We start from the raw sequence: 15,036 nt of genomic DNA, 5'->3' as shown, positions 1-15,036 counted from the left end.
AGATGCAGCCCATGGTAGCTCAGTATCCAAGCTTATTCTTTTTTTTTTTTTTTCCTGTGGAATGTTCTTGACACCCTTGTAAAAAAATCAGTTTAAATCAATTCATAATTTTATGTCTAGATTGTAGTTTTGCCCTTGACTTAGTTGCTTATCGTTGTAACAATACCACATATCATTACAACAAATTCTGTTGTGTTGGCACCTCAGCACCTCACAAACACTCTCTGTGAATTATACTCTCAGGAAAGTCAGAGGAAATGTCGTAGAAATATAGGATAAAATTTTCCAGCAGAATACTTCTAAATTGGGAGGGGTGAATTGGGACTGCACAGATAAAAATGAGGTGAAAATTTGGTGGGAACTATCAGATTCCCTGTAAGCAGAATGCCAGATATTGTGAAGGTTTGCTTAGGGACAGAGCAAGCATTCACAACTGAAATCCTAAGGAAACACACAGAGGTATGACTATATTCTAGGATTATACCTTTGGAGCAAATAGACTGGCCCAGCATCTGTAATCTTATCATCTAAAGGAAGACAAAGAAAAGATGACAAGACTGCTGTTGGCAGTGGAATTCATAAAAGTGAGACAAGCCTCTCTAGACAAAAAGAACATTGAGAATCTTGAGTCTGAAAACAGCAAGTTTTCATTTCTTATATCTTCATCCTGAGCTCTCTCCTCTCAGTATCTATTCTCCCATATTTAATACCCAGTGTCACTTTAAAAGACTAAGTTGGTACTTTTCTGGCTTTCCACTATATTGTTTTCCCTCTTTACTCTTTTATTTTTCTCTCCAAAACCTTAGACATGATTGCTTAGTAGGATCTCAACCTCCTGAGAGGTTGTCATGGAGTTTATCTATCTTCATACCAGTTAATTTTCAGTATACTTTTAAACCCAAACTGTATCAACTATCTTTTCTTTGTTTTTCCATATCATTCCCAGTTCTATTTATATTATCATCCTCTGGTTAGCTCCAAGCTTAAACCACTTCTCCCACTGTGTGATTCCTTTGGGAAAGTATGATTCTACAGGATGCCTTGTTTCACCAGTCCGGATAACTATAGTGAAGTAAATGTTACTTTAAAATGCACTAATATTTCCAGGCATTTCAGTTATATTTCCCACTTTTTATTTTTTTAAAATGTCATATATGTTGTAGATAATGTATCTTGATCATACCCATCTCCCCATTCTCTTACTCTGACACATCTCTCTCCTAAATTCATGTCCTCTTTACAAATATTTTATAACATACTCAGTTCAAACAGTGTTGCACACATGTACATAATTATCTGCTGGCATATGGGCAGTCTACCTCTGACCATCATTCATAATGAAAAGTCAAAGGCCATCCATCCACTGAATTCACGTCAAAGACAGCTTCTGTTCCACTTGTAGACTGAGCTGCTATAGGCTACATCTGTGTAAAGGTTTTAGGTTATCTCCATGCATGGTACTCGGTTGGAGTATCCGTCTCAGAAAAGACCCCTGGGCCAAGATTATTTGGTTCTGTTGTTCTCTTTGTGGAGGTCCTGTTCCCTCCAGGTCTTTATATCTCCCCTTCTTTCATAAGATTCCCTGCACTCTGCCCAAAGTTTGCCTATGAGTTTCAGCATCTGCTTCAATACCCTGATCAGTAGAGTCTTTCAGAGCCCCTCTGTAATGGGCTCCTGTCCTGTTTCCTATGTTCTCCCTTTTCTAATGTCCATCCTGTCTGCTTTTGTGGATGAGGATTGAACACCTTACCCAGGGTTCTCCACCTTGCTTAGCTTTGTTAGGTGTACAGATTTTAGTATATTTAACCTATATTATATGTCTAATAACCAATTATGAGTAAGTATATACCATGTGTGTCTTTCTGCTTCTCAGTTACCTCATTCAAGATGATCTTTTTTAGTACCCACCATTTGCCTGCAAATTTCATGATATACTTTTTTTTTTAATAGCCGAGTAGTATTCCATTGTGTAAATGTACCACAATTTCTGTATCCATTCCTCCGTTGAGGGACATGTAGGTTGTTTACAGATTCTGGCTATTATGAATAGAGCTGCTACGAACATGTTTGAGCAATTGTCTTTATTGAATGGTGGGGCATCTTTTTGGTATATGTCTAGTAGTGGTATACCTGGACCTTGAGGGTAGCACTATTCCTAATTTTGGGGGAAAGCCCCAGATTCATTTCCAAAGTGGTTGTACGAATTTACATTCCCACCAGCAATGGAGGAGGGTTCCCCTTTCTCCACATTCTCTCCAGCATGCATCATCCTTGAGTTTTTGATCTTAGCCATTCTGATGGGTGTAAGGTGAAATCTCAGGGTTGTTTTGATTTACATTTCCCTGATGACTAAATACGCTGAACATTTCTTTTAAGTGTTTTTCTGCTATTCGATATTCCTCTGCTGAGAATTCTCTGTTTAGCTCTGTACCTCATTTTTTAATTTGGTTAATTGGTTTGTTGGTGTTAAACTTCTTCAGTTCTTTTAATATTAGGGATATGATATATCACTTATACGTGGATAGTGAAAAAAATAAAAATTAAAAAAAGTGGATAGTGGCCATATAATATAGGATAAACATACTAAAATATATAGCCCTAAAGAAGCTAAACAACAGGTAGGACTTAGGTAAGCTGCTTAATCCCCATTCAGAAGGGCAAAAAGGATAGACATCAGAAATAGGAGAAGACAAGGAACAGGATAGGAGCCTTCAACAGGGGACCTCTGAAAGACTCTCCCCACCAGGACATGGAAGGAGATACTGAGAATCATAGCCAAATTTTGGGCTGAGTGACAGAATCCTTATGGATGAAGAGGGTGATAGAAAGATTTGGAGAACAGGAACTCCACAAGGAGACCAAAAGAACCCAAAACCTGGGCCAAGGGGGTCCATGCATGTAGAGGACCTAGACCCCCTGTTCAAAGGAAGCTCATTTGCCGCTCAGTTTTCAAGTGGATTCCTTAGTAAGGGGTACAGAGGCTGTCTCTGACAGGTTCTCAGTGGCCAGCTCTTTGATCACCTCCAACTGTGGGGTGCACCCTTGCCAGGCCACAGAGGAAGATGATACAGCCAGCCTTGATAAGACCCGATAAGCTAGGGTCAGATAGAAGGGGAGGAAGCCCTCCCTTATCAGGGGACTAGTGAAATGTCATATGGGGAGAAAAGTGAGGGTGGGTGGTACTGGGAAGAGACAAGGGAGTGGGCTACAGAGGGGTTACAAAATGAATAAATTGTAATAAATAAATGTACAAATAAAATTTAATTTAAAAACTCAAATGACAACACATGCTGGAGAGGATATGGAGAAAGGGGAACTTTCCTCCATTGCTGGTGGCAATATAAGCTTGTGAAACCACTTTAGAAATCAATTTGGGCTTTGCAGCCAGTCCTGAAGATACCTGATAAAACAGGATCAGATGAATGGGGAGGAGGTCCCCCCCATCAGTGGACTTGGAAAGGGGCACGGTGGAGATGAGGGAGGGAGGGAGGGAGGGACTGGGAGGGAATGAGGGATCGGGACACGGCTGGGATACAGAGTTAATAAAATGTAACTGATAAAATAAAATAAAATTAAAAAAAAAAAGAAATCAATTTGGTACTTTCTCAGAAAATTAAGAATAGTGCTAAAAATTAAGAATAGTGCTAACTCAAGATTCATCTATACCATTCCTGAGCATATATCCAAAATATGCTCAAGTATGCAACAAGGACAACCATGTTCATAGCAGCTCTATTCATAATAGTCAGAATGTGGAAACAACCAAGAATCATTTTTCCTAAAGCAGTGTGAAAGCATTAGGGACAAAAGCATAAAAGCCCACCACCTCAAAAGAAGGAAGGCAGAGACAGGAAAGTCACTGGAGACTAAAAGGCAAGTTTGACTGGCATATGCAACAGTGAATTATAAGGGAGACACTACTTCAAACAAGGCGCAACACATGCCCTCACTTATACAAATAACCCTGCATAGATGTGAGTACACACCCATGCGTACTTCATTTATACACAAAATAAGATTTAAATATATTAAAGTTCCTTATAGACTAGTTCCTGAAATTCTGTGAACAAATAGATTTGTATGATAATGCAGCATTGCTTATGTCCATAATATACCCATTAGTTTCTTAGTGACAACATGAATTTTTGCACATTCATCTCTGTATCGAAACACTATACAGTAGCTAACGAGGAATTGCTTTTGGGAATAGTGATAAATTTAGTTGATTACTAACAATTAGTAAATAATCAAAACTACCAAAAACTCTATAAATAAATACAATGTAGTGAGAAGTAACCAAACAACAGTGAAAATATTATAATTACGAGTCCTGTCTAGAATTGTGTAACACATGCTAATATCACATGTTATTAGAATAATGTTTAGGACAATGCATGAATCATTTATAAATAGATCTTTATGATAGTATAATAGAAAACAATACTTAAGAGAGTTAACAGTGAACACTAGGTTCAATGAGAGACTGTGTCTTTAAAAAATTAAGGTGAAAACCAATACAGGCAAATGCATCTATTGACTCTGATCCCCACATGGGTTTCCAGAGCTGAGCACACATATGCATACATGCAGAAATCACAAAAATAAAATAATTTTAAAATTAAAAATAGACAATCCTAAGTACAATAGCATATTTTCATGTCTTTTGTAGTTAGGTATCTTACTTTTTATCTCATAACAAAATTTAAACCCATTTATCATTTAAAAATCGTATGTTTGATATGCCCTTTTGCAAGTAATATAATTTTTCATGTCAATATTTCTATACATCTTTGATACTTCTGTATTTATTATTTGCTTTCCAGACATATTGTTTATTACTGTTCTAGACTATTCCACTGTTGTCTTAGATATGAAATGTTATTGTAGACAGCCACACTTTTTTCTTTCTGTATCTTTGTCAGGCAATTACCCTTTGTCACTAATTTCTAAAAATAGCACTATATAGTTAAGGTATATTTATACATGTGTTCAAAGAACATAGCCATTATAAATAATAATGATATTTTAATACTCTTGACATTTGCTTGTTACAGAAAATTAGTAAATTTAATTTTATATTCATTATAAAGCATATGAATTTGGAGTACTGATCACTATCTTCACCATTAAGCAAATATTATTTAATGCTATTGTGTTATCAGAGGCATCATAGTAACTTCATATATTTACCACAATGCAGTCTCGTTTTGTTAGAAATAAAGTCATGAAGCCTTTCCATTATAGGCAAATCATATATACCTTACCCTAGTGGATATCTTTCAGAGTATACCTACTTGAATATGCAGCTTTTATACATACCAAAAAAATAGGGGAAAAATTATAACCATCTCTTATGGATTGTTTTGATAATAAGAGAAATTTTATGAAAAAGCTTATGTCTTTGTCTTTAAAATTTTATTACCATATTCTAAGTTTGAATTTACTGTTTCTAAAATTGAAATTACTATTCAGTATTTCTAAACTCTTTCCAAATATGATTTCATGTTTAGTTAGGCATAAAAATGTACATGAAACCTGGAGGGAATGTCGAAAGACACCTTTGTATTTGTTTTTAAACTTAAATCATGTACCTTCCTCTGTAATTTGATGACAAGGTTATCAATAATGAAATTTAACAATTTTAGGTCAATTTTAAAGCTATTGCTAAACATATACATTTCAAGAATTATATAATATTGAGTTCTTCATAGCTACAAAAGTTATAATTGTTACTAACCTTATTACCAGAAGATGTAAATCAAACCCAAGGGTATATTTTTTCACCACTAAAAATGGAGGTTTCATACATTATGAAGGTTATACCCCAGGAACAAATAAAGATTTGATATTTATAGAAACACAACGGAACAACATAGTTAGATTTGTCCTAACAAATTTGTAAAGCCATAGTTTTATATTGGTCACATTGTTCTGTGAATTCTTACATAATGATTTTGTTTCTAAAGAGTAAGCTCTATCAACTTGAAGAGAATGACTATCTGAAGTCAATGACCATGTTTCATTTTTATTTTGAAAACCTTAAAATGACATTTGATTGAGCAGAAAATTTAGAGTCATGGACTCCTCTTGAAAAATCAAATAAAACTCACCATAATACTTTGAAATTATACTTTGTTAGAAGATGCTTCTATTGTAATGTGAACATTAATGTTATATTCATTATGTATTTTGCCTACTTTTGTTCATATTTTATTCTTCTCTCTTAGTTGGCAGAATTCAGACAAGACACAAGAGTGAAGACAAAGCTGTGAGATTCAAAGAGGCATCTTTACGTCTCAGTGACAAGCACAGTTGTAGGTTTTCTCCAGACTCTCACACTTTCACAGGTGAAAAGTATCACAGAAAACCCAGCTGGAAAATATCTGTCCATAAGCACCATCGCAAGGAGTATAGATATGCCCGTAGTTATGAGAGTACCATTCCTCTACGTTCTGAGACTTGCACCTCTAATGTTGTTTGCAGCCCAACTTCCAAGAATCCTAAGTCTGTCACAAGGCGTAAGACTCGAAGAAGTATTACATTTTCTTCGGATGAGGGAACTCAAAGATGTGCCAGATGTTTTATGGAAATCAGTAACTCTTCTTTTCATAAATGCCCCACGAATTCTGATGACTCTGACTCTGATTCTCCTTTCCATGGCCAGATATCCTCAGATTCTAAATATTCCCAGAGGTCTAAAACTGTTAGACACTTCAAGACTTCTCGAAAGCGCCCTTTATCTCGATCCCTGGATCCTAAGCATACTGTAGGCATCCGCTGCTCTCTGCACAGGGAAGATGATAAAGGTTCTATGGATCCCAGCTCTCATTTACATTGTGAAAATTATTCAGCTCTCCAAAGCTTTAAGGGTTCTTCTGCTGCCCAGATTATACCTATGGACACTAAAAAAACTGTGGGCCAACATAGTATCCGGGGCCATGTAACGTCAACGCCAGTAAGATTATCTCAAAGTGGAAGCAAGTTTAACCTTACTACCCAACCTCAAAATAAGGATAATCCTGATGACAGTGATATTAAATTTATCAGTGCTAGACATATCAAAGATGAGGCTGATATTAAAGATCCACTTCTGTCCAAAGATGAGACAGACAATGAAGATGATACAAATACTGAAGATGAAACAGATACTGAAGATGAAACAGATGCTGAAGATGAAACAGATACTGAAGATGAAACAGACACTGAAGATGAAGATGACACCAAAGATAAGAAAGATCCCAAAGACAAATCTGACCCTGATGGCAGTGATCCTACAGATGGCAACTCTGAAAATAATACTGACAGCAACAATGGGTCTGCTCCTAGTGGTGCTTCTGGGTCTACAAGTGGACCTGATTCCAGCAGTGATGGTGGGGACTTTAAAAATGTAACTGATCACAACAATGAATCTGACCCTACTATCGATAATGCCACCAATAGTGATGTTAATTTGAAAACTAACACTGATGAGATATGTACTGAAAATTTAGACAATGCTTCTGATCAGGCACAGTATTTCAGTCAATACAGTAATGCTGACTCCAACGGTAGCACAAACCCAACCTTTGGCTCTGGAAACAAAAAGAGAACTGTGCTGGACTGTATTTCTGGTTGCAACAATGACACTGGCCCTAGAAATGCCACTGAACAAGGAAATAATATTTACTCTGAGATTATCAGATCACTTTCCAACAGTCCTTTCTTCATCAAAAATGAGAGTCATCCTATCAGCAACCCCAGCCTCCAAAAAAGCCATGGACCCCCAAAAGATCTTGACACTATCTCTAATACTAAACCCAGTAGTGCTACTCATCATAATGTTGTTATTCCTAACAATATTGTTGACCCTAACTATGGCACAAAACCCAATAGTATTCTTATTTCCAAACATACAACATCCCTAAACAATTATTCAGACCTTAATGATGTCAGAGGGTTTACATATGAAGTAAGTTCAAGTTTTGTAGTCAACCCATACTATTTTGACAGAAAAAAATATGCTGTGGGACTCAAATTCACACTTAGCACTATCAATGCCATCGATACTAGCAACATTACCAGCTGTACAAGTGCTATCAGCTCTCAGTTTACTTCTGGAAAAAACTATGCCCCAGACATTAAACATCACCCTAGATTTAGTCATTTTGATAGTTTCAACATTATCATCAATGCTAATAATTCTACTAGTACCAGCACTGTTAACCATTTCCTGGATACTGAATCAGAAATGAATTCCACATCATCTATTTTTAAAATTGTTTATGGAAGCATCTCAAATTTTATTTCTAGTACAAATTATACTTATCCTGACTTTTTTATAACCTCTGAATTTTATGATCCACTTAAGCTTGGCAGAGATTATACAATCTTTGATAACCAAAATATTAGTGCTTTGTTCCAAGACTCTGCTGAATACACGGACTCTGATAATTCTAAGTATGCCAGTGGGTCCATGGATGCCCTTGATGCTGAAGATATTTCTAGGGTCCAGAATCCAATTGTCATCAAGGATCCTTCCCCTTTCAAGATTCTTTCCAGTCAAAGTATTCCACTCCCTAGTTTTGATGTTATAGTGGAAGCTGAACTGCCAGATATTGTGAAGTTTGTCATTCCATCAGGTGCTGCAAATCAATCATTTAAGGTAAGTTTATACAAATATTCCTCTCAAATTCATTCTCCATTTCTTGTAATTTTTGCTGTTAAGTTATTGAACATAGTTTCAAATATTTTACTTAGTTGGGTATGTAAACTGTGCAATAGAGGAGGAAAGGTATCCAGGATTGCTTGTTTGACACCTGAAAGTAAAGAGTATAATTTACATTAGGAAGTACTTACCTTCTTCTATACATTTTGTGAATGGAAAAATAGTATTCAATAGGCTGTAATTGACAATTCTACGTTTAAGCTTCCTAAGAATGTTTGAATAGTTCATATATGTAAACCTAGTCACAAGCAAAATTTTTACACATGTAGCACCCACATATACCCTAGTTTTGTTTATATTCCTCTTTGGTGATAGAAAGAGGAAGGATGAATAGAGGGATGGAAGGGAAGGGACAGAAGGAAGGAGGACAAAAGAGAAGAATGATCCAATTTCATCTTAAATATTGTGAATGAAACCAACCAAAATCAACTTTGAAAATGCTGATTTTTTAAAGATGGGTATCTGAAGTAGTTCTGGCATTCTAAACTCTTATTTTGAGATAACTAGCACTTGAGTTATTTTGATGAAAAATCAGAAAACAAAGTTTCCCACTAGTAGCTTTTCTACTTTTAATTCAAAACCCGTTTATCTTATTTTTTCTTATACTGAGTAAACCTACATCTTAATCAAATATTTCCTCTAGTAGTCTGAATTACAAGTACAAATTAAGATTGCTAAAATGTTTGGGAAACTATTTTTTACAATAGCAAAGTACTGTTATTTCATACAACTTTACCAACATGTTATCGTACAAGAATAATTAAGTTGATATGCATTGAATTTTAGCACCTTTATATATTAGACAAGGGAAATAAAATTAAATTTGATTTTAGTGTCTGTATGCAAATGTTTAACTTCCTATAATTTGTTTTCCATAAAATAAGTAAATGAATATGATGTATTTAGAATGCAGCAAAGATTCAAATAGCCAAAATAGAATTACCAACTTATCTCCTTGATGCCTTTACTTTAATAGAGAACAGTTTTAAGTTTTTTTTTTCCCAAACGACAACATCTTCCTAGAAACAGAAAATATGGTATTTATGATTTTCAAATATAAACTTAGAGGTAAAACTGGCTAGTTAGAAGTAATGAGAAGAGTATTGTTCAGATAAAATCATTAAATATAAGAGTTTGGTTTTCTGTCTTTTTTTTTCCAGTTCTCTCAAGTGAAACATTGTTTTCATTATATGACAAAAAATTAAATATGTTTTATTTGATTCTTTTGGTATCTATAGCCAAACAAAAACATGGTTTAAAGCTTATGAGTTTTGAGGAATGCAGTTATCATTTTGTGTCTTGTGTTTAAAACCATGGCATTTAAGAACTCTGTGTCCATTGCTCTCCTTGTGGAGCTCCTGTCCCCTCCAGGTATTTCTATCTCCTTCTTTCATAAGATTCCCTGCACTCAGTCATATGAAAGAAGGGGAGTTAGTATGACGTGGAAAGAATAGGAGCTCCACAAGGACCAAATATATCTGGACAAAGGGTCTTTTCTGAGACTGACACTCTACCAAGGACCATGTATGGATATAACCTAGAACCTCTGCTCAGATGTAGCCCGTGGCAGCTCAGTAACCAATTGGTATCCCATAGTAAGGGGAACAAGGACTATTTCTGACAGGAACTCAATGGCAGGCTCTTTGACCTCCCCACTCCCCAAGGGAGAAGCAGTCCTGTTAGGCCGCAGAAGAGGACTTTGCAGCCAGTCCTGAAGATACCTGATAAACCAGGGTCAGATGAAAGGGGAGGAGATCCTCCCAAATCAGTGGATTTGGAAAGGAGCAGGGAGGAGATGAAGGAGGGAGGGTGGGATTAGGACAGAATGAGGGAGCAGGATACAGCTGGGATACACAGTTAACAAAATGTAACTAATAAAATAAAAAGAAAAAAAGTAAAAAAAAAAAAAAAAAAAAAAAAGATTCCCTGCACTCTGCCCAAAGTTTGGCTTAGTCTCAACATCTGCTTTGGTACCCTGTAAGGTAGAATCTTTCAGAGGCCCTCTGTGGTAGGCTCCTGTCCTGTTCCCTGTTTTCTCCCACTTCTGAAGTCCATCCCCTTTGCCTTTCTGTATGAGGACTGATCATCTTACCCAGGGTCCTTCTTCTTAATTAGCTTTGTTAAGTGTGCAGATTTTAGTATGTATATGCTACATTATATGTCTAATATCTAGTTATGAGTGAATATATACCCTGTGTGTCTTTCTGCTTCTGGGATACCTCAACCCAGGATGACCTTTTCTAGTTCCCACCAATTACCTACAGTTTCATCATAGGGGTGTTTTCTGAGACTGATACTCCAACCAAGGACCATGCATGGAGATAACCTAGAACCCCTGCACAGATGTAGCCCATGGCAGCTCAGTGTCCAAGTGGACTCACTAGTAATGGGAACAAGAACTGTTTCTGACATGAACTCAGTGGCCTGCTCTTTGATCACCTCTCTATCAAGCGGGTTCAGCCTCACCAGACCACAGAGGAAAACTATGCAGCCAATCCTGATGAGAACTGATAGACTAGGATCAGATGGAAGGGGAGGAAGACCTCCCCTATCAGTGGACTGGAGAAGGGCCATGGGTGGAGAAGAGGGTGGGAGGGGGGATTGGGAGGGGAAGAGGGAGAGAGCTACAGGAGGAATACAAAGTGAATAAACTGTAATTAATAATAATCATAAAGGACTCTGTTTCCCAAACAAGAATAACAAGATGAAACATGCCTATAAAATGGATTGCTTTTACAGAGAAAACAAAATTTTCAAGTACAAGGCATTCCTTTCTCAAAAACAAATATCACAGGAGCTTATAATGAACTTTGTATATAAATAAATACTATAATTAGGAATGTTTATCCAATATTTATACCAGGACTAAACAATTGAAATACTTGTAACCAATTACAGTTTTTTCTCCCCATTGGAGACAAGTAGACTTCACAGTAAATTGTGAATAGCTTTAGAAACAATGTATTTTATGTGCCTTCCAAAACAAAGTATTTTGTGTAAATGTGAGTGATTGCCTTCCCTTAGACATTTGATGTTTCATATTTTCCTGGTTTATTATATCCATGTTCATATTTGCCTGTTGAAAACAACAATTAAGAGAACATGGGTGCTTTTCATTCATACAGTCAACAAAATGAGGGACTCTCATTTTAAAAAAATAGCGTTTCTATTAATCATATATGAACCAATACTCCAGAATACATAGTCAATCCACTTGCACTCTTTAATTCAATTATTTTATATAAATTTAATTATTAAACAATGATGTCAGCTAAAAATAAGAATAGAGACTAAGTAAAAAGCATAGCTACTACTCCTTGAAGAACTCATAATCTACTAACCTTCATAGAAAGGAAGTAGACATTTGAGATATCAAGTAAATGAAAACAAATATAACAGCATCTGAGTTTCCAGAGTGATTAGAAATCTTACCAATGTATTTAAGTTAGTTTGAAGTATATATGTAGGTTATAATTTTGTGCTACAAGTTTTAGAAATACTTAATGAGATCCCAATTCTCAGGTTGTCTCTGTTATGATATTGGTTAATTTGTCTGTAGTATAACTAGAACTACATTACTGAATGACTAGTGTCTCTTAAGTTATTTAGAAGTTACATTACAAAAGCAGAATTAATAAAATTCGTAATCTGATGGTAGATTTGAATGATTTGCAAGAACTGTTAGAATTATTTGGAGTCAGTCATTTTGTGTTTGCAGTAGAATGTTTGAAGTACAATGATAACTCTGAACAAATCAGTAGTTTTATATAGTTTATTAAAATAAAAATATAAATATATAATAGGCATTTCTATTAATAAATGCCTGCACAAAACTATCAAAAGTACTCTTTTTGTACTAAAGAACACTTTATACCTACAATAAGAGCTTCAAAAATTAATCACTAAACATGTTCTTGAATTTATACATATTTTGAATATTTGAGAGATCCAACAGATAAGCCTCTGTTTTGGAAAGACTAAAGTTACAATATAGCAATGTTAAAAGGAAGATATTCTGAAGTAGACAAAAGTTGCAAGACTTGTCTTTTTAAGTGCTAGCCATAATATTACAAGAGCTTCCTAATCTAACAACCATGGAGAGTTATTTTTAAGCTTAATTAGTGTAATACTGCTTAAAATGAATATTAAATATACACATAGTCCAGAGAATGCGGTGTCCACCTAAAAATAAAAAGACTCCTTATCAATTCCTTTATTCCTGGATTTTTATGAGTATGCTATATTTTCTAACAGTTGAAGATAAGTTTCTTAGAGATTTTCAATCTCAGATTCCACCAAAGAACTTCTGTTCAAAGATAAAGGTAACTTGCTCAAGGTCTATTAATTGTTCAGCTTCTTTACCAAGAGCACCATCAGTGTACCAGACATTCCCATAAAGTAACTATTTTATGTATCAATTTAATAATTTTTTATATTACTAAAGTACTTTGATGGCCTCTTAGTGTTCTGTTACTTGGCATATGAGGATTTTTATCTTTTACATTTTTTATACTGCTGAGTTATTGAACAAAAGCTACTGTTGTATTAAGCAAGTGAGCTATCATTCAACTATACCTGTAAATATGATGGGAACTAGAAGGTGTTCAGTTGAACTGAAAGGACAGGAGCCTACCACAGAGGGCCCCTGAAAGACTCTACCTCGCAGTGTATCAAAGCAGATGCTGAGACTCATAACCAAACCTTGAGCAGAGTGCAGGGAAACATATGAAAGAAGGGGGAGTTAGTATGACCCGGAGAGGACAGGCACTCCACAAGGACCAAATATATCTGGGCCCAGGGGTCTTTTCTGAGACTGTTTCTCCAACCAAAATGGACCTTGGGGAAAGGACCTACCCAATCAGTGAATTTAGAGAAGGGCAAGAAAGAGATGAGGGAGGGAGGGTGGGATTGGGAGGGAATGAGGGAGGGGGCTACAGCTGGGATACAAAGTAAATAAACTGTAATTAATATAAAAATAATAAAAACAATAAATAAATACGTAAATACATAAATACATAAAAACAACTCAAAAAAATGAAGTGTTCAGTTGAAATACAGTAAGCTGAATTGAATTTTCCTTTTAGTATAGTTAAAGGTATCATACTCAATATAACTAAAGTATTCTCTCAAAGAATTCTGAGCAGAAAAAAAGGAATCATTAAAAAAAGAGAGACATGATTTCCTTGTTTTTAATAGCTGAGTAGCATACCATTGTGTACATGAACCACAATTTCTGTACCATTCCTCCACTGAGGGGCATCTAGGTTGTTTCCAGAGTCTGGCTATTATGTAAAGAGCTGCTATGAACATGGTTGAGCAAATATCCTTGTGGTATAGTTAACCATATTTCAGGTATATCTGTCTAGGAGTGGTATAGCTGGAACATGAGGTAGCACTATTCCTCCCTTTCTGAGAAAGCACCAGATTGATTTCCAAAGTGGTTATACAGGTGTACATTCCCACCAGCAATGGAGGAGGATTCCCGTTTCTCCACATCCTCTCCAGCATGTGTTGTCACTTGAGTTTTTGATCTTAGTCACTCTGATGGATATAAGGTGTGGACATCATGAAATTTGCAGGCAAATGGCAGGAACTAGAAAAGATCATCTTGAGTGTGGTAACCCAGAAGCAGAAAGACACAAATGGTATATACTCACTCATAAGTATTTATTAGACATATAAAATAGGATAAAAATTCAAAAATCAATAGTCCTAAAAAAGCTAAACAACAAGGAGTACACTAGGTAAGATGCTCAGTCCTCATTCAGAAGGGAAAACACAAAACATATCAGAAGTAAGAGAAGACAAGGAACAGGACATGAGCCTACCACAGAGGGCCTCTGGAACACCCCACTGATCAAGGTATTGAAGCAGAGACTGAGACTCATAGTCAAACTTTGGGCAGAATGCATGGAATTTTATGAAAGAAGGGGGATATAGAAAGACCTGGAGGGGACAGGAGCTCCAAAAGGAGACCAACAGAGCCAAAAAAATTAACTGGGCCCTGGGGGCCCTGCAGAGACTGATACCCCAGCCAAGGACCATGCATGAAGAGGACATAAAACAGCTGTTCAGGTGAAGCCCCTTGACTCACTCTCCAAGTGGGTTCCCTTGTAAGGGGAGCATGGGTTGTCTCTGGCATGAACTCAGTGGCAAGGTCTCTGATCACCTTCCCCTGGGGAGTACTACCTTGCCAGGCCACGGAGGAAGACAACGCAACCACTGCTGATGGGACCTGATAGGCTAGTGTCAGATAGAAGTGGAGGAGGTCCTCTCCTATTAGTGGACTAGGGAAGAGGCATAGGGAGAGAAGATGGAGAGGGGGTGGGATT

At 36.3% G+C, this 15,036-nt stretch overlaps 1 protein-coding gene across 1 annotated transcript in view; it reads left to right on the top strand.

Moving 5' to 3' along the window:
• Nucleotides 1-15,036, top strand: part of LOC110543889 (uncharacterized) — a 288,801-nt gene that overhangs the window by 133,510 nt on the left and 140,255 nt on the right. The window contains 1 exon segment of the mRNA XM_060375459.1: nucleotides 6,228-8,641. Coding sequence (XP_060231442.1) covers nucleotides 6,228-8,641 — 2,414 coding nt within the window.

Source organism: Meriones unguiculatus, chromosome X, assembly GCF_030254825.1.
Source record: "Meriones unguiculatus strain TT.TT164.6M chromosome X, Bangor_MerUng_6.1, whole genome shotgun sequence".
NCBI classification, from domain to species: Eukaryota; Metazoa; Chordata; class Mammalia; order Rodentia; family Muridae; genus Meriones; species Meriones unguiculatus.
This window is presented reverse-complemented; position numbering and strand designations above follow the sequence as displayed.